This window comes from Anopheles gambiae, chromosome 2, assembly GCF_943734735.2.
Source record: "Anopheles gambiae chromosome 2, idAnoGambNW_F1_1, whole genome shotgun sequence".
Taxonomy (NCBI): domain Eukaryota; kingdom Metazoa; phylum Arthropoda; class Insecta; order Diptera; family Culicidae; genus Anopheles; species Anopheles gambiae.
Genome location: NC_064601.1, coordinates 18,234,078 through 18,253,441, shown reverse-complemented (window position 1 = coordinate 18,253,441; position 19,364 = coordinate 18,234,078). Strand labels below are relative to the sequence as shown.

Below are 19,364 nucleotides of genomic sequence, written 5' to 3'. Positions count from 1 at the left end.
CGCGGGAGGGTTTGGAATAAACCGGTTTAAAGACTTGGTGCGGCAGTTGCCAAGCGGACTATTTGTGCTGACGTCACAAAACGTTTTTGAGGGTGAAAAAACAAATCTTCTGATCGAAATTTTATGCCAGCCAGCCCAGGTGAACCAATAGCTGGCTGATTGGTAATAGAATGCGCGTTGCCTGTTTGGTGAGAATGTTGAAGAAGAACCCGTCCCAAAATGAGTCGAAGTAATAATTTAGCTGTATTGCGTCATTGCACCCTTTTCGTGTTGTGGTAATTAAATGTATCCTGCGATCAATATTTAAATCAGTGGATCAATGTAAAACCGTGTCGTTAAAGTCTAACAGTAAAGCGTTGGGCAGGGTCGTAAAATAAGTTGCTCTCATTAAGTAAAGCAAACCGTTTAAACGCTTCAATTATGTTGTCAATAATAATGAAGGGACGGCAACATATCATATCTTCCTGACTCTCTGTGTCGGTGTGCGCAGAGTTTGCGGCACGGTTTAACATCAAGCGGTGCATGTGGTGAGCTGCACACGTGAAAAGAGACGTTTTTACGAGCGACCATAAAACAAGGTCAAGCAACTATGCAGCGGTCGATTTTATTTTTTTTTCTCAAGCTGAGTTAGGATGTTGGCTACTCTAGTGTTGGTGTGACATGTACGCGCGTACCTTTGCAACCTTTGCACGTGAGTGGTTACGAGATCGACACAAGAGAGAGAAAGAGAGAAAGATGCAAAAAATAAAAATACAAGAATGATCCATTCGGTCACGATCGCCGCTCGATCGATCGTTGGTGACCACCAAACCTTCTTCTCCCCACCCGGGCCGCTTACAATACGCCGGGTGCACCGAACGATCACTGACCCACTTTAGATATGGGGCCACGCCGCATCGCACGCACACTAGCGCGTAGCGTAGCGCATTAGGCTCTGCCGCTCGGCTAGATCCGCTCAGAGGCTGTGCGCTGGCACCTTTCCAATGTTTTAAACGCACAATCAAACGCACCACTGTCTTCGCTACTGGCCACCATATCCGATCCGGGGCGGAAACAAGTTATATATCTATTGTCCGCGTGTGTGTGTCAGGATCGCACTGGTTTGTGGCACCGAAACACGCTTCATTTTGGGGTCATTGGAGGGTTTATTAAAATTAATATACAGCCAAATGAAAAACAAAAGTTCGATCGGCGCACACACACAAAGCAGAAGCAGAAACCGGGTCGTAGAGAGCGCTAATGAGTTGGACGAGCGAATTTAACCTCAAATTCCGGACTTCCGGTTCGTTTTTGACTGGATGGGATGGCTGATTTGTTTGCCAGTTTTTTCCTCTGCTCTACCGCGTGTGTTTTGCGCAGCTCCGATCGCTGTGCTGGATCATCTTTTTCGGACGCTTTCACCACGCTAATGACGCGGCTGGGGTGAGGCGTCTAGGCTGGTGGCGGTGGCAGTTTCGATGGTCAGCGTTTCGGTTATGGTGGGCGGCCGTCGATCAGTCGACACGACATTGACATTCCGTGTCACACGAAAGCGATCTCGCCGTGCTAGTTACAGCTCGGATCGCGTCGTAGTCGTGGTGTTCGTTCGTATGACTGTATCGATTTGTTCATTCATCTCGTATAGAGGAAGGAGGAAACATTCGTTGTCAGTTAACAGATATAACTGTAAATTATCTCACGGTAACTACGAGCTGTAATGACCAAAAATGGATTTTTTCAAGTAAATATCATGTTCTATAACCATTAACTAATTCAAGATCGTGGAAGTCGTTTTGCAAGACCATAAAATAAATATTTTAGTATGAGAGTTGCTATTTAAATCAATTTATATCAATTTTCACTAACATTAGACGATCTAATTTTCATTTAAAATTTTAAACGATTTATTTTACTACTAAAATCTTCATCTGTTTAAATCGCATTAGTTCTACCATCAGTGTTGATCACACTGTATGCGCTTTTTTTCACGCTCAAAGAAGAACAAAAGCATTTTGTTTTCCATTGCTTGGCAATTAACACATAACCTGCTGCAAGTGAATTGTTAAATGAATCGTTTTACACTGATTTAAGAGCCTCACGTCGTCCCAAATTGCCTCACGACTCATCGCTTTAAAAACCACGTCCCAATCAGCCACTGATCAAACGACCGGCCCTATACGCTAGAGCTCTATCTCACCTCATACGCTATGCTCGTTTGCTGCACTTCGTTTGCTCGCCTTGTTTGCCGCTATATAACGAAAGGGAAATTTTTCCACTGCAATCTCAAGCGCGCGCGCGCGCGCTTGCATTTGTCACGGTCTGCTGACGCGCATTAGCGAACGAAGCGGAGGCAAAACAGCGTTTATACTGATAGCTCCTAGGGGGTCCGCAAGGGGGTCCGCGTGCACGCCACAAAACAACATTGCGTAAGCAAACAGACACGGACAAGAGAACGGGGAGAGGGTGGCCCCTAAAATCGGAGGATCGTCATCTTGCCGATGACATCGGGACTCTGTTCACGGTGTTGTCGCTGTGGTAAAGTGCCGCTAAACCGTTGTTGATAACAATCATCGATCATCTCGCTGGCGGCGTGGGACCGGACGGTGCGCAAAAACAGCGCAACAAATTCAACCGCGCCGAGCGAACGTTCCCCGCAAGGTGACAAGCCGCTTTTGAGCTGCAGTTAATGGGCTGAGGCTGATAAAATGCTACATAACTAAGCAACAATGGGCAGCCAGCTCTAATATTGGGGAGCGCTTCGTTGGCGTACAGTGTAACTGCAAATCCAAACGGGCTTTGGTGCGGGTCGGGTCGGGCACAGGCATACAAAGTGCACGCATGACCGGACGCCAAGCGCAAGGATCGCACCCATTTTGTTGCGCGGCAGTGTAAAGGGTGTAGGTTTTTTTTCATTCTCTCGCTCTCTTTTTCTCAACACTCACACTCCTTTACACAATCTCTCTCTCTCTTTCTCTCTCACTTTGTTTGCAAAATTTCTTCACCCCACAGCACCACCGCACCGGAGCGTCCGAAAAACGAGTATTTGCGGAGAAAGTAACCAACCGCGGCGAACACCACCCGCAGCACATGCACAGGCGGCAGCGGCGTCGCCGTCGTCGTACACGCACATCGGCCACATTCCACCAAACCTGACGGGCCTGATGGTCGATGTTGTCGATGTGCAAGTGTGTGGGGGGAAGGGGGGAAGGTTTGTTTTCTATATTGCGTTGCGTTGCTGCGCATTGCCCTCCCTCGCTACATTTTTGGCCACTTTCTGAATATGTTACTGGAGGCTCCAACAGCGGGAGAGGAAGGAAAGAGGGCGAGCCACCGTAATGATATGGGGTGAGGAGGTCCCCATGCTTTCTTCCCGGGTTGGCGCTCCACGCGGTGGTTGGGTGCCGTGCCGCCATGTCGTGCGGCTCTCTCGCAATTGGACAACGCTGCGCGCAGCACACATACAAATAAGCGCAACGAAGGCCACGCCATTAGCGCATGGATAGGTACGATGACAAGCGCGTGGACCGTTGCTTTTGGCGTGGTCTAACACGCCTCACGGCCCTGTGTGCTGCAGTGCGCGTACGCTTGTGGGATCTTCCGGATTCCGCCGAAGCAGCGATATTTCCTTAAAAGCGTTTTTTGAAAAGCGAAATGTGTATGCGCGCGCCCCATCTGCTGTGTTACGCGCGACTTTGGCGTGACTTTAGTGCGATAAACCGAGCGCGATAAACCGAGCGCTTGCTTATACGTACTCTGCCAGCGGGTGAGAGTGGTTTCAAACGGGAACCTTTGTCTGTTTGTTTTATTTGCACTGTTCGTAGCAAACAGGAGAAGGTTGGGTTGAAATGTGCTTGAAATTATATGTGCCCGGTACACATTTACTGTATGCGGTGATGTATGTGTATGGAAAGCTGTGCAGGACCATTCACGAACTTGTATAATATTTCAACTTTGAATGTTTATTGTTTAGGTTACCAATAGAAGAAATCAAATCCGGTTATAAATTTCTCAAATTTCTCATCAATTTCATCCGGATATTTATCACGCAAAAAAGGAAAAAAATATGCATTAATCTATTCTTGGGTTTCCTAAACCTATTTGGCTAGATCTTATTTATGATTGCAAATAAAGCAGCAGATTTGAATGAGATATGATCATGCATAAACTCGTAAATAAAGCCTTCACTGTAAAGTTATGATTTGGACCTCTTTCGGCTCTCCATCATTAGAGTAAAGATGTGTGGATGAGGCAAAATAACTCAGTTCTAATGTCTTGTTAAATCAGTTATTTGTAAATTGCAGAACTGATTCCAGTTGCGTTTAAATGGAATTCATTTCAATTTAAAATTACAAATTCGCTAGGAAAACGAACTAATATGATTTGTTGGACGGAGTGATGACTATAATTCGTTACAGGATTTTCCAGGAGTTCTCATAGCTGTGGAGCACTTTATTGCATCTTTCTTACATGAAATGGGCTCAATGTAATGGGAATTGAACCCTTGTTTGAGAAATCTAACAGGAATTTCCAAGGAGCCTGTCCAAAAGGGTGCCATAGAGTCCAAATTCCGACATATGAAGCTCACTTTCCATGAATAAGAGTCGAGGAAGTGTCCCACAACTATGAGAACCCCTGGAAAATCCTGTTGGGATGCGTTCTAGAAGAAAGTCAAACGTAGTCAACAGTCAATCGTTAACAATTCACATCAAATAACTGTAAATAATAAAAAAAAGTAAATGCTGATCATAAAGACAATCGTATCGTGTCAAGGCAATAAATCATCAGCTCATTCCATTCCGGGACATCAGCATGAGGTTCGTCAGCAAATCTCTGCTGCATATGGATGAGAACAGAGGTGCAGCTACAGTTATACATGCACGTTAGCCGGCTGGCCTTCATTTGCATAACATCCCCATGCACAGAGAACATAATGTGCGCACGAATGTGGTGTAGCACAAAAGAGGCAATCATACGCCACACTACGCCTGCCTGTTTACTGCGCGTTAGTTTTCCCCGCTTGCCCGGCTACCGATCGCTCCGAATCGATTTCGCGCTCTGGCCAGCTTCATCTGGACAGATCGGTTGGCGAGTAACTTTCCCCCCCCTTTGTCCGCCCCGTACCGGTGGGGAAAGGCCAGGGATTGTTTGGCCGTGATGGATGTGACCGTGAAAATCGATCCCGTGCACAACACCACCACGGTCGGTCGATGCGTTTTTCCATCCCTTTAGGAAACCGTTACCCACACGGGGTAGCACGGGTGTGTTGATTTTGTACGCTCGACCTGCTCGAATTGGCTAATCGCGCGCCTACATGGTGTTTGGCGCCGTTTGGCGACGTTACCTTGAAGCAAGATGTTGCCAAAAAAACGAAAGAAAAAGACGGGCACAGTTTTATACGGGAATTTGCTAACCTTGAAAGCACCGGACCCCGGTGTGCCCGTGTGCGTATCATTTGGGTGCGCGAGTTCGGCCTATGTGGTGTGGCGCAAGAAGCGAAACATTGATCACGGTTGGTCACGATCATCCCCCTGTGGTTTGTTGTGATGGTGTGGTTTCTCGCGGAGGCCTTTTTTTGCCTTCACTTGAAACGCTCATAATTCCGGAAGAACCCGCTCGCCGAAGCTGTTCAATTAGCAAACAAACAACGCACCGCGGCACCGAGCGACGTCGTGGCTGCGGTCATTGTGCGCGAATACGAATGTAGCGTTTGCTTGCAGAAACGTCGTCCTTCGTCGCTTTTGGGTCGTATCGTTTTGCGAGCTTAATAATACACAGGAAGAGGGAGCATAGGTTAAACCTTTCACATAGAATGTTCCAACATTTCCATCTGTGTGTGACAGGCATAGGTACAACTTCCGGTCACTTTGCATGAGAATCGGTTGAGAACAACCGAGTGAGGGATACGATTTCAACACTAATGAAGATGCTGTTTATTAATTCTGTTGTTGTTTTCTCTCTCTCTCTCTCTCTCTCTCTCTCTCTCTCTCTCCCCTTTTTGTACTTCTTTTCAGGTATCGCCGGGCTGTTCACCATGTTCTCCAGTTTCATCTTTTCGTCGACCGTCCTAAACTTCCTGGGCTGTCAACTTGCCGATCTGAAGTAAGTAACACGCGTCAGTAACACCACCATAACACGCGTACACCAGCCCTTTCTCCTGCATGCATGCCACTGCTCCCCCAGCCTTCCAAACTTGCCCACTTCCCAACAACCCCGTAGCAACAATGGCACGAGATGGTGTTGCGATAGAGGGAGTGCACGTAGTGTAGAAGGGTAAAGCACAGATAAGCAACTGGGTGGTTGAAAAATTGGGCCTTTTTTGTCGTATGCAAATGCGCCGTTTTTGTGGATTTCGGTTCGGCGGACAAACAACAATGCCAATGCACGCGGAAGTGCACGTTGTTGGCGTTGGTGGTGTAAGAAGAAGAATGGTGGTCGAACAACATCGTTCAGAGATCGGTCCGATAGTATTGGTAGAGCCGAGAGGGGGGTGATTTCTATCCCTGTTGGCGTTAAAAACATCTTCTTAAAAGCGATCTCACTGCGTTTGTGTGACCGTATGACGTAAAAGTATCTCCTAATTCCCCTTATGGAGAGTTCAACTACCGATTTATGGTGCTTTTGTTCTTGTGTCGATTTAACGATAATTAATGAATGTAGCATACAAAAAACTATTTCTCACTAATTGTCATGACACCAGCTGTAGGGAGATGTTCTTTTTCTTCAGAATAAAAATGGTTAATAATTAAAGCCAGCTAATTACTCCGGCATGCGATACGATGGTGCACCAGAGAAGGAGTAAATTCTATTCCATTACTACCTATAAAGTGTTCGCGTGCAAGCTCACGGCCCTCACGAAACGAATCAGGAAACGATCGGCATCAAAAAAGCTCAACTCCGCGGCAAAAGGTTCCCCGAACAACAATCAAAAAAAACCTGCTCAAGAAATTAGTCGCTCAACAGGAAAGATCACACTTAATCAAATCAAAACCTTGACACACGATCGCGTTCAATGGAAGCAGAAGCAGCAGCAGCAGCAGCAGCACCATCGCCATCATCACGAGCATTTAACATTGAAGTTAATGCACCCACTTACTCGGTACGACGCTGCAGGGGGGGTGACACACGGGTGTCACGGATGATGGGCCGTACCGGCCGAGATGGTCAAACCAAATCTCCAAACCCGTTACAACCTTCGCCAATTGCTTGCATGTTTAATAATAGGCTCCGGCATAGATAAACCTTCGCGGTGGCGACCAATACACAATTCGGAACGGATGTAGTGTGCTCCGACACTGTGCGCTGTGAATGATCTTGAAGGAGACACCATTTTTTTGTTTGTTTTGTTTGGTTGTTGTACTCCGCCAATCTACAGGTTGTTGGCATCGCGGGTTTTTTTTTGTTCGTCGTTGCTGTTTTTGGTTGCCTTTCCCCTTCACATTAGGAGCATTGGGGGTTGTTTTTTTGTGTTGTACGTGTTCGATCGGGCAGTTCGGAAGTATGTGTATATGTGTGTTAGTGCTTGAACCTCTCTTCGGCGTGTACTGCAATCATCAATTATGCTGTGCGTGCTGTTGTGTCGCTCGCCCCGCCTCAATTTGCCCGCCCGTTGACCTTTTTCTTTCCCCTTTTGCAGAGACGCACTGTTCCTTTTCCTGCTGCTGGTCGACCTGTCCAAGGCTGGCATACTGGCCCAGCTGGCGCTGTGCGGTGCCAGCCAGTCGGAGGTGACGAAAAACATTGCCCACGGCATGGAGGTGCTCGGGCCGGCCCTCACGCTCGACACGCTGGTCGAAACGCTCGTGATCGGCGTCGGTACGCTGTCGGGGGTGCAGCGGCTCGAGCTGCTCAGCGGCTTCGCCGTGCTGTCCGCGCTGGTCAACTACATCGTCTTCATGACCTTCTACCCGGCCTGCCTGTCGCTGATACTCGAGCTGACGCACAACGGCGGGGACAACCGGGGCCAGCGCAACGGGCGCGAGAATCTGATCCGCGCGCTGGTAATGCAGGAGGACAGCAAGCCGAACCCGGTGGCCCAGCGCGTCAAGCTGATCATGTCCAGCGGGCTGTTCGTGGTGCACGTGCTGAGCCGGTTCCCCACCCCGGACAAGGAGTCGGACGCGGCGGAACAGATCATTGCCGCCCAGACCCACGAGCATCTGGCCGCCCTGAACAAGACCGATACGGTCGTAATCTCGGAGCTGATTATGCAGTAAGTGGTTTCGTCTCGGTGTGTGCGTGCGTGTGTGCGTGTGTATTGCTTGTAATGTTCCGATGAAAAATATGAAACACACCAAAATAACCAGAAAGGTGGGGGCGTGTGTGTAACGTAACGAAACATATTAATCTTTCCGTGGCCCAGTTCTAGCTTTTGTTGCATGGTTTTCATTTGTTTTTTTTTTCTTCCAAACGTTTCTTCGAACCAGCTGTTTCTTCTCGGGAGACACATGCACACATGCTGTTTTGCAAAGAAAAAAGAAAGAAAACAACACGATTAAAGTCTCACATTTCGCCTTCCTCGCGCTCTCGCGCGGAATGGAAATTTATTGTTACGTTATTGGTGTCGCTTTTGTGGCGTCGTGTGTGTTTTTTTGTTATGTTTTGGTTTTTGTTTTGTTTTCTTTCTTTCTTTTTTTTGCAAACGGCCGCTCCTCCATCTCACACACGGCAAAACGCGTAAAGATCGGCGATGATCTTGACATAGTTTTTATTTCGCCACACGGTTTTGCGCTGGTCCGCTGGTTTGGTGACAACTTGTTTTTTTTTTTTTTTTTTGTTTGATTTAGGATGTTTTCGTTCCCATCTTTTTCTCTGTTTTATTCCGACTGATCGCATGGTGCAATATTCCAATGTGCCATAACGGGCGTGTTTGGTTGAGAGTGTTTACTTTATGTTTGTTGAAGTAGTTCTGCTTTTTCATTTCATTATTTACAGTACATTATTACATTGCTTCATTATTTCATCACATCGGTTTTGCTATCGGCTGTAGATTGATAAAATTTTGTTGTAGTTAATAATACTTTTCTATAAACTACCATGCGCCTCCATCATGTTTCTGTACACATTTCTTTGCCTTTCAATTATTCAATCAATCATATTGAAAGTTTTCAAAAATGTACTAACACGTAGAAGACACACCATCACTTGTTGCCGCACACTCTAACGTTACACTCTTCTTGCGCCTCCCCCTTCCAGTTGGCTCTCGTTCAGCCTGGAGCAGATCTTCACCTACATACTGATCATCACGCTCAGCCTCAAGTTCATCCTGTTCGATCGGTACCAGCTGATACAGTCGGTCGCGCATGAGCAGGCGGCGCAGGCTGCTACCCGCCGGGAAAGCACGCACCAGACCCAGGCGGCGCCAAGCGCTCCCATCGTCGCACCGTCGCCGCCCGTCACCTTCAGCCTGAGCGAGGCGGTCACCGTGTGCGAGGAAAAGGCGACCCAGAGCGAGCTGAGCCTGATCGGCAAGGGCTGGCACGGGCGCAGGCCGCGCAGGCACACGCTCGTGGAGCAGAGCGGCACGGTGGAGCTGATCGGTGACGGAGCCGCGGACGACTATCTGCTCGGCAGCGAGGAGGAGGAGGAGGAGATCGAGGAAGCGGAACCGCGCCCGCTGGCAGAATGCGTCCAGGTGCTGGAGGCGGACGGGCACGGCAAGCATCTGACGGACGCGGAGCTGGAGCTGATCGTGCGCGAGCGGGCCGCCCTCTGCCCGCTGTACAAGATCGAATCGGTGATCGGGGACGCGGAGCGGGGGGTCCGGTTGCGGCGCAACATCGTGCTGAAGAATGCGGGCCTCAGCCCGGGGCTGCTGAAGGATCTGCCGTTCCAGAACTACGACTACACGAAGGTGATGAACACGTGCTGCGAGAACGTGATCGGGTACGTGCCGATCCCGGTCGGGTATGCGGGACCGCTGCTGCTCGACGGCAAGCGCTACTTCGTGCCGATGGCGACGACCGAGGGCGCGCTGGTGGCCAGCACGAACCGGGGCTGCAAGGCGCTGTCCGTGCGCGGCGTCACCAGCTTCTGCGAGGACGTCGGCATGACGCGCGCCCCGTGCGTCCGCTTCCCGAACGTGCTGCGGGCGGCCCAGGCCAAGCGCTGGATGGAGGCGGAGGACAACTTCAAGCGCATCAAGCATGCGTTCGACTCGACCAGCCGGTACGCTCGGCTGCGCGACCTGCACGTCGCCATCGACGGCCCGGTGCTGTACGTGCGCTTCCGCGCCTCCACCGGGGACGCGATGGGCATGAACATGCTGTCGAAGGGGACGGAGCGGGCGCTGCGCGAGCTGCAGGCCGCCTTCCCCGACATGGCCGTCGTGTCGCTCAGCGGCAACGTATGCTCGGACAAGAAGCCGGCCGCGATCAACTGGATCATGGGCCGGGGCAAGCGGGTCGTCTGCGAGACGGTCATTCCGGCGGCCAGCCTCGCCTCGATACTGAAGACGAACGCCCGCACGCTGGTGCAGTGCAACAAGCTGAAGAACTGGACCGGCTCGGCGGTGGCGGGCAGCATCGGGGGTAACAATGCGCACGCGGCCAACATGGTGACGGCCGTGTTTATCGCCTGCGGCCAGGACCCGGCCCAGAACGTGACGAGCAGCAACTGCTCGACCAACATGGAGCTGTGCGGCGAGACGGGCGAGGATCTGTACATCACCTGCTCGATGCCCTCGCTCGAGGTCGGCACGCTCGGCGGCGGCACCGGGCTGCCCGGCCAGAGCGCCTGCCTCAACATGCTCGGGGTGCGCGGGGCCCACCCGACCCAGCCGGCCGAGAACGCGAAACAGCTCGCCCGCATCATCTGTGCCATCGTGATGGCCGGCGAGCTGAGCCTGATGTCGGCCCTGGTCACCAACGATCTAGTCAAAAGCCATATGCGACACAACAGGTAAGGGCTTGTTGTTTTTCCCTATCGGTCGTGCATTTCAACCCGTTATGCTAACGATTGTGCTTTCCCTTCCCGCGCCAACAGATCCTCGGTAGCGATAAACCCAAATGTGCAGCCACTGGCCAGCAGCGTGAAGGAGGGCGAACCATCGCGCCCCACAACGTCCTAACGGCTAGCCGCAACCCATCACCATCAACACCACCACCAGCAGCAGCAGCAGCAGCAGCAGCCAGCAGAGGTGCAGAGATGATGACACGCGGATCAGCAGGATCAAGCGCACCCATTTCGAAACGGGCACGTGCACGTCAAACGAATCGGCAGTCAAACCCGGGGAGAGAGAGAGAGAGAGAAAATGATAGAACCGTAACCGAATGGGGCGGGAGAAAATACACTTTTAGAGGTATAATTTATTTTTATAAAGCACGACATACGACGGCAAAGGAAAAACAAAAACTGTGCGGCGGGGACCGTCAAACCGTCGCCGCCACACGCCCCATGTAAATAGTACCCGTTTGGTGGTGGCAATGAAAGCAGCAATACGTTGGCAAAGGAGCGCAAGGGCCGACTAAGTTGGCCGCTCGAACAAACCGACTCCGTGCAAATCGCGCTCAGCCTTAGTGGACGGGGAAGGATGTGCTTTGCTTGTATTGTATATACCATTCACTTATTGTTCGCTTAACTTGTTGCTGTGGCTTAACCCGAAGCACAAACAAACAAACAAACAAACAAACAAACAAATCGACCAACGAAAAAAAAATGGAAAATAGGATCGTGGCTACTTACACCTGTTGGTTCGATTACGTTTTAGTTTTAGTTTTAAGAAGCTCGTCGATAGCTTAGCTCCCCGGCCGGGGTGGTACGCATACACACGGCCGGGGACGACCGAATATAATTCTCCTCACAATGCTGCGAAAGCAAATTTACATTAAGATTATTCCGTCACGCCTAGAGCGATTGACGAATTGGGGAACGCAATGTCACGGAAAGGTTAAACGCTTTTCCTTTTCTCCGTCGTACATTGTTGTGCTCTAAATAGAAGATATGACAGTTGAATAGACAGCAGAATGGGAAGAGAGTAAATCAAGGATACAACGAAACGAGAACAGGATTGAGCAGCTGCTACAGATGGAAAGTAAAGAGGTTCGTGCGGAGGATTTGAGCAAAGCGACTAGGGATAAAGGGTGAAATCATTCGTTCTCTAGTTGACTGGGTAACCAGCTAAGCCACCGCGTCAAGCCGGCAAAACTGCCATGGTCCATTCGCTTGCCCATTCCTTTGCAGTATTGAGGAAAGCGACTAGGGATAAAGAGTGAATTCGTTCGTTCTCTAGTTGACTGGGTAAAAGGCTAAGCCACCGCGTCAAGCCGGCAAAACTGCCATGGTCCATTCGCTTGCCCATTCCTTTGCAGTATTGAGGAAAGCGACTAGGGATAAAGAGTGAATTCGTTCGTTCTCTAGTTGACTGGGTAAAAGGCTAAGCCACCGCGTCAAGCCGGCAAAACTGCCATGGTCCATTCGCTTGCCCATTCCTTTGCAGGATTGAGGAAAGCGACTAGGGATAAAGAGTGAATTCGTTCGTTCTCTAGTTCTCTAGGGTTAAAAGCTAAGCCACCGCGTCAAGCCGGCAAAGCAGCCATGGTCTATTCGCTTGCCCATTCCTTTGCAGGATTTGAGGAAAGCGACTAGGGATAAAGGGTGAAATTGTTCTTCGTTCTCTAGCAAAGCCACCGCATCAAGCAGGCAAAGCTGCCATGGTTCATTCGTTTTCCTACACTCGTTCTTTGCACGTAGAGCGGGACCGAAGACAAGTGGGACGGTCCCGTGGTACAGTCGTCAACTCGAACGACTCAATAATATGCCCGTCATGGGTTCAAGCCCAGAATGGACCGGACCGTCCCCCCGTAGCAAGGATTGACTATCCGGCTACGTGGTACTGACTAAAGTCTCGAAAGCCTGTATAGGCCGGCATGTCCGCGTAGGACGTTACGCCAAATAGAAGAGAAGAATATAAGACAAACCGGCTAAAGTCTGTATCTTAACGGATATTTGGCCCTGCACACGTCTATCACATATTCAGTGACCGCCCACTGGCCCGATGAACGGCGAAAGACAAATGATTGTGAATAAGAAAATCAACCTCATGGTACGAAAGATACTAAACGATGCACGATAACATGGGAATGCGGAAGCATTAGCAACATTCAAACATATTTGTTTCTGTTTACTTTATTTTAAATATAATGATGTCTTTGCAAAACAGTTGTCGCATCCAGTCGGTCTCCACACGTGGGTTGGTGGTTGGTGGGCTACCGTACCAATTGGTGATGGGTTAAATTCAGATGCTAATTCCTGAATCGTCGGTATGAGTTAGTGATTGCTGCTCACAGCTTCTCACAGCGCACCTATTTGCGTATGGTTGAAGTGATATGGGGGGAGCAGTACGGTAGCGTGGAGATGTGATAGTAGAGGCTTCCAGTTGGATGGAAGGTCAACAATGACTGGGTTGAAGCGAGCACTAGCAGCACCCCCGCGCTTGATGTGGAGACCGACATTCAGTATGTGACAACATATCGTAGAATTGTAGCGAGTACTGAAGCAAAAAACACTAATGAAGAGTAAAGCTAGTTCAAAACCGAACATCCTCTGTGTGTGTGTGTGTCTTAGTATCGTTTAACTCACCGAAAACTTTGAAAGAAAACAACTTCCCGCACGTTGGTCATCGAATCGTCATCGAGTGCTGTACGAATGAACAGGGAAGAAGCAACATTTCTACACACATCTTGCCGCCGAACGTCGTGTCGCGCGTAATACATGCATTTTTATTAAGCCAGTCTCCGTTTGCGTAAACCGAATAATACGATACGATGTTGCGAGATTGCGATGCATCGAGTCAGGAAGAGGAAAGGAAAGCTCCACTGTCCCTAGCATTCCAATTGAGAATTGAGAATTGCATGTAAAGCATAAACACGTACCCGTTTATGCTACCCCTTAGGAAGGATACGCTCGGGAGGGATAGAATCGTTTGCAGAAGGCCGTCCAAGCCGATAGGACGGAGCTGAAGGAGCAATTGATCACCGTCGATTAAGAAGCACGCTCGTACACACGTGTGAGTATGTGAGTTTGGCTGGGTGGGTTGCCGACACCGACCCGCTTAGAAGCTCCGGCCCATGTACAGGTTCGGGTCCGGCTCGGTACCGGCAATCTCCACAAAGCCAAGCTTCGCATAAAACTGGTACAAAAACCGATCGCTACGACTGATGCACACGTGCACGCCGAAGGAAGTGCCGTGGCAGCGCAGTGCCGCCAGCAGTACCGTCACCACCCGCTTGCACACCGTCTCGTCCTCCATGAAGTGGTCCTTCAGGATGCGGCAGCACATCAGCGACGGATGCTTGCCCAGCACGGCCGCCGGATAGTCGTTTTGGAAGCTGTGAAAGTAGTGAATACTATTACGAACCATTTGTGATGTTCGGGAACCGGCCGCCTGGTTGGGGCCGGCTATCTCCTCCGGACTGCCGCCACCCGTGCTGCCATCCGGCTGTTCCGCCGCCGGTGCGAGCGACACGGGATACTTGATGCACATCTCCGGTATCCAGCAGTGCTCCATGTTTCGGACGAACACTTTCGCATCCAGCGCTGCGCAGGCGTACCCGACGGTCTGTCCGTTGTGGTCCTCGATCACCAGGCAAAGCTCGGGCGCCAGCGTCAGGAACGGGCCCAGATACCGGTCCGCTATCAGCTGGCCGAGGGGGCTTTGCGCTGGCCGGTCAGCCATCGGCTCGCCATCCAGTGCCGTCCGGTGGCAGATGTCGTACAGCGTGGCCTCATCGCTAAACATGTACGGGCGTATCGAGTACAGCCGCACGGCGGACGTTTCGGGCGTTTTGTACAGGAACAGATCGTTACCCGTATCGAGCGGAATCAGCCGTTGCAGGTCGGCCACCAAACCGCCCCGAAATACCCACGGTTCCTGGTCGCCGGACATGAACGTTTCCTTCCAGCCTTTGCTAAACCCTGCACAGAACAACGACAGAGCAATAGAAAGCGTTTTCGAACGAACGTCTGACACGGGTGAGCCCGTAAACGGCGCCATACTTACAATTATATCCACCCTGCGTGAACGAATTGATCGTGGGAGGAAAATTGCCCAACGCTAGCCACTTCACGAAGGCGCTCAGCAGCGAAAGCACACTGGCAATGTCCCAGACGTACGAAAACAAATCGTAACACATTTCCTTGTTCGCACAGTTCGCTATCTTCTTCGTCAGCAGGAAAATACTTTGACACAGCGTTTGGAACGATTCCGAGCGGCGCAGCCACTCCTGGGCGTCGCACTTGCTCAGATCGCGCCCATCCGTTGCAGGCCCGTTGCTCGCTTCCGTTATATCCTCGCCCGACGGTTGCCCAGCAGCAGCAGCACCATCGGTGGTCGGTGTAACGCCACCGCCCGCACTGGCCGTGCTGGTTGTGCGCTGCTTTCCGCCACGGTTCGTGCGCTGCGCGCAAAGCACGTACGCGTTGTTGCGCAGCCAGTAGAATTCGCTCAGCAGCTGCAGCGCTTTCGAACCGTGCTCGAACGGCAGGTAGAACAGATCGCACAGCAGCATTATGTCACCGGCGGTTATCTGTTTTTCCTGCCCATTTCTGCAACGTGGGAGAAAAGTGGTTTAGTATGGTGTGCGCGACTGATGGAAATGTTTTATAGTCCGTCTTACTTATCTTCTGCCATTTCTAGCGACGTGTCGGAGCTTTCGACTTGCATCGTCCCGGAGCAGGTCTGTAAGAAAAGAAGCACACGATTTAATCACCCGTCATCCCTTGCGCCCATGCCCGTGCCCACCGCTCACTTACCGACGTGGTTTCCGACATCACAATATCGTCGAAGTGCGTTTTCAGCTGATGCTTGGGCGAGGTCAGATTGCTGCCACACTCCATCGGTTCCGGCACGACGGACCCGCTCGCGTCCGGCTTGCTATCACTTTCGTCGTCTACCATTTTGTCCAGGGCCGGCGGTGCCTGACAGATTGCCACCTGTTCGTCGCTTACCGTCATCTTATCGTCCGGCTCCTCGCTTGCATCCACCATCTTTACCTCGTTTTCCTCCAGGTCCAGCATTTTTGCCTCCTCTTCCGTGATCGTCTGTCGCTGACCGTCTGCGCCGTCATCTTCCCGTCGCTGCTCATTCGATTCGTCCCGTATCACCGCATCACCGTCCAGGAGTGGAGCTGCATCTCCTTCGGGGCGACACGAACCATTCGGGTTGACCTTCTCCATGTCTACACTGTTGGCCGGCTCCCGACAACAGTCCACCGCCTCGGCCCCGTCGCTTTCCGTGGGTTTCATGTTCAGCAGCGGCACCGGAATACTGGAGAGCGGGATCGTCGGCGGAATAGCGATATGGTTCACCGCTGCCACGACCGGATTCGGAATCGATTCGTTGGTGACCACCTTCGTCGCCGAGACGAGCGAGTTCATGATGGGATTGGGCAGTGTTTCCGCCACGTTCGTGACGGTGCTGCACACGTCCGCAAACAGCTGCAGCTGGGTGGTGTTGACTTCCGGCATCGGCAGAGCGGTGGCAGTGGTCGTGGTCGTTGTGCTGGTCGACGTTAGCGTCATGCACGTGTTCACCGACGGTATGATGGGAATGATGGGCATCACCACTGGCAGAGGGGAAAAGAAAGACGTTCGTCAAGAGGGTTTTGCCACCCCAAGCTGGTACACTTACTTGTTACAGCCGGCTGAGGTTTGGTAATCGGTCCCCAGGCTTCCTTTTCCTGGTAGAACTCCGGCAACCAGTTGGCGATCGCATTCTTCAGCGCCAACCGTGGATGGTACACGTTCTCGGACAGGAATGCCGGCGCATCGCCCTCACAGATGCCCTGCTCGTTCTCCGTCTCCAGCTTAATGTCGGGCGACAGCGAGCTGGCAATCTTCGTGTCCGCACTGCACTTGCTCCAGAACGCCAGCGTCTGGATGGCGATGGAGTTGGCGTGAAACTCGCAGTTCGGATTCGTCACGACACCGCGCAGCAGCGGTATCAGCTCCGGCGACCGGCCACTGTACGGGCCAAGAAACACGCGCTTCTGGTCGTAATCGTTCGCGTGCAGATTGTCCCAGATGACGGGCGGTCGCTTCAGCACCTCCGTGATCTCCTCGATACACTCCACCGTAAGCACCTTCGAGATGACCTTCGGTCCCGTCCACAGGATGTCGATCGCTCGGACCAGCTTCGAGCCGAGCGTGTTCAGATACTCGGACTGCTTGACGGTGGGCGCTGCCCGCGAGCTGCAGTACTCGGTCGGGCAGAATAGAAACCGGGGACAGTTCAGGTGGTTGAAGATTTCGTTCGTCACCGACACCTGGGCGTGGGCGAAGCTCTGAAACACCTCCTTGTCCGGTTTCGACATTTCCGGCTCGATGTCGTCGAACAGCAGGGCGAACGCTTTGCACCCGAACTGCGACACCTGGTCGAGCTTGCGCTTCAGGATGCCGATCTCCTTCGCGCTGCTGTACGTGATGTCCAGACCGGGCGACAGGGCGTAGTAAAAGTTGATGCCCTGCTCGTGGGCGGCCGCTATGAGCCCGGTCAGGTGGTCCGCCTCCTCCACCGTGTACAGCTCGCGCCAGTACGCCCGGTGCTTGTAGTCGTCCTTCGGTGCGTAGATGTACGCGTCCATGCCCCACTGCTTCAGCTTGCGGAACAGATCCTTCCGCTGCTCCGTTGTCCACGGGCGGCCGTAGAACCCTTCCACCACGCCGCAGATGAACCCTTCCGCCGGCGTATGGCAGTTACCGCCGTCGGGCAGCAACTCCGCGTCGGTGGTGGTGGTGGTACTGGTGATGATGGTGTTTGTTGTGCCGGCCGCTCCAAGCATCCCAGCATCCGTGCCTTCCTGCAGGCTCATCCCCGGATGGGCTGGTTCCGAGGGTGCATCCGTCACCGTTTCAGCCATATCGCAGTCTAGCGAGTGTTGGGCCACTGCTGTTCGTGCGCGGCGGTTCCTACACAGTTATGTCCCGGTGGCACAGTTGCTTTGCGTGTTGGTGCAATATTCTTCCCACTACGAAATCTTGCGGCTCTCGCAGATGGTCATCCGAAGGAAGAAGGTTCCGAAAGGAATGCGTAAACTACAAGCTTAAAAACACGCACGCACCGGGGGGCCTAAAATGGGGGGAAACTAAATTACACCCAAACGGGAAGCGAGTAATTTTACGCTACTTTTTTGTGTAAAAACTTTCTGAAACACCGAAATACTGCTGGCCTTTTGACATTTGACACAGAGAGTTTCTTTGTTTTGACAGCTTGTGAAGTTTGGGGAACACACACACATCCACACATACATGCGTGCACACGGTCCCAAAATTCCAAGCAAACCATGTCAACAATAGAGCTGGAAAAGCAGATCGCCGGCGCTGGCCCGGCTCTCGATGGCCACCGGTCAAAAACTACCTCACTGTCGGGCAAAATTCTGATTGGAGTCACCGGTATGTATGGAAGGGGGTGATGTGCGTAGAGGGCTGCTTCACTAACATGCTACAAACACACACATACACTTGAAGGCGGCATTGCAGTAGGCCTTTCCATCGTTTGCTATCCGTTCGTGGCACCGGCACTGCGCCGGCACTGTTTGCCGTTCGTTCCGGCCACGCCGAATCAAATCCGAAACGTACTTGCGTTTGTCAAACCGGCCAACCGAGGAAGCCGGCTGCTGGACATTGGATCCGGCGATGGGCGAATCGTAATAGCGGCGGCACGTACCCTGCCCTCGATAAAGGCGGACGGTGTGGAGCTAAACCCCTGGCTCGTGTACTACTCGCGACTGGCCGCGCTACGCAATGGGGTATTCAGTCGGACCAGCTTCGTCCGGAAGGATCTGTGGAAGTTTAGTCTCGCACCGTACGATCATATCGTGATTTTCGGAGTCGAACAAATGGTAAGTAGTGAGAGTGGAAATTGGTGTTTGGGCTGTACAAAAAACACTTTTTTTTGTAGATGGAGGATTTGGAAAAGAAAGTACTCCGAGAGGCAGCACCGGGCACCACCGTAATCGCTTGCCGGTTCCCCTTTCCAACGCTGAAGACGGAGAGCCGAATAGAGGAAGGTGTTGATTCGGTGTGGGTATACAGACCGGTGGCCGCCCAACAGGATGCCTGAACAGGTCTGTTTAGCCCAAAGTGGTTGAACATTCGTTAGTCATTTGTACAATACACACAAGAACGTGTTTCTTTAGTAAGTAAAATAGTCTTTTTCGCATTTATAGTTCAAGTAAATGCACGGTTTTGTATAGACCAACCGTGAAATTATTTATTCATCCACCTTATAGTATTTGTCCCCAGAAACTAAAATAATACCGAAAATGCATAAATTTTAAACAGTGACGTCCCTAGCATGACCGCGTTTAAAATGTAATGGAGAGTAGATAAAGTATAGCTAACATAGTTATTGTTCGATACGAAGACTAGTGCTAAGATTTTGGAGGCCAGAG

General features: G+C 51.4%; 3 protein-coding genes across 5 annotated transcripts in view; 2 read left to right on the top strand and 1 right to left on the bottom strand.

Annotated features, from left to right (window-relative positions):
• The window catches only part of LOC1269263 (3-hydroxy-3-methylglutaryl-coenzyme A reductase), a 38,402-nt gene extending 24,890 nt beyond the window's left edge, over positions 1 to 13,512 (top strand). For both annotated transcript variants that reach the window (XM_061645871.1, XM_061645870.1), the window contains exons 3-6: positions 5,991 to 6,078; positions 7,613 to 8,188; positions 9,172 to 10,875; positions 10,960 to 13,512. In XM_061645871.1, coding sequence (XP_061501855.1) covers positions 5,991 to 6,078; positions 7,613 to 8,188; positions 9,172 to 10,875; positions 10,960 to 11,044 — 2,453 coding nt within the window. In that variant the 3' untranslated portion in view covers positions 11,045 to 13,512. The remainder of the gene's footprint in view (positions 1 to 5,990; positions 6,079 to 7,612; positions 8,189 to 9,171; positions 10,876 to 10,959) is intronic.
• A 129-nt stretch (positions 13,513 to 13,641) lies between these two features.
• Positions 13,642 to 18,173, bottom strand: LOC1269264 (protein O-GlcNAcase). 2 transcript variants are annotated; one of them, XM_061645868.1, is made up of 6 exons: positions 18,098 to 18,173; positions 16,604 to 18,040; positions 15,727 to 16,538; positions 15,591 to 15,652; positions 14,975 to 15,519; positions 13,642 to 14,889 (listed from the first exon to the last, which is right to left on the bottom strand). In XM_061645868.1, exons 2-6 carry the CDS (start codon positions 17,829 to 17,831, stop codon positions 14,027 to 14,029), a joined length of 3,510 nt encoding a protein of 1,169 aa, XP_061501852.1. In that variant the 5' UTR covers positions 17,832 to 18,040; positions 18,098 to 18,173; the 3' UTR covers positions 13,642 to 14,026. The 2 variants fall into 2 exon arrangements, with proteins under 2 accessions (XP_061501852.1, XP_307891.6); XM_307891.6 differs by having other exon boundaries at positions 16,604 to 18,170.
• A 54-nt stretch (positions 18,174 to 18,227) lies between these two features.
• On the top strand, positions 18,228 to 19,186 carry LOC133391435 (ATP synthase subunit C lysine N-methyltransferase-like). Its single transcript, XM_061645875.1, has 3 exons — positions 18,228 to 18,363; positions 18,439 to 18,812; positions 18,872 to 19,186. The coding sequence occupies exons 1-3, from the start codon at positions 18,255 to 18,257 to the stop codon at positions 19,031 to 19,033; spliced, it is 645 nt and encodes a 214-aa protein (XP_061501859.1). The 5' UTR covers positions 18,228 to 18,254; the 3' UTR covers positions 19,034 to 19,186.
• The last annotated feature ends 178 nt before the right edge of the window (positions 19,187 to 19,364 follow it).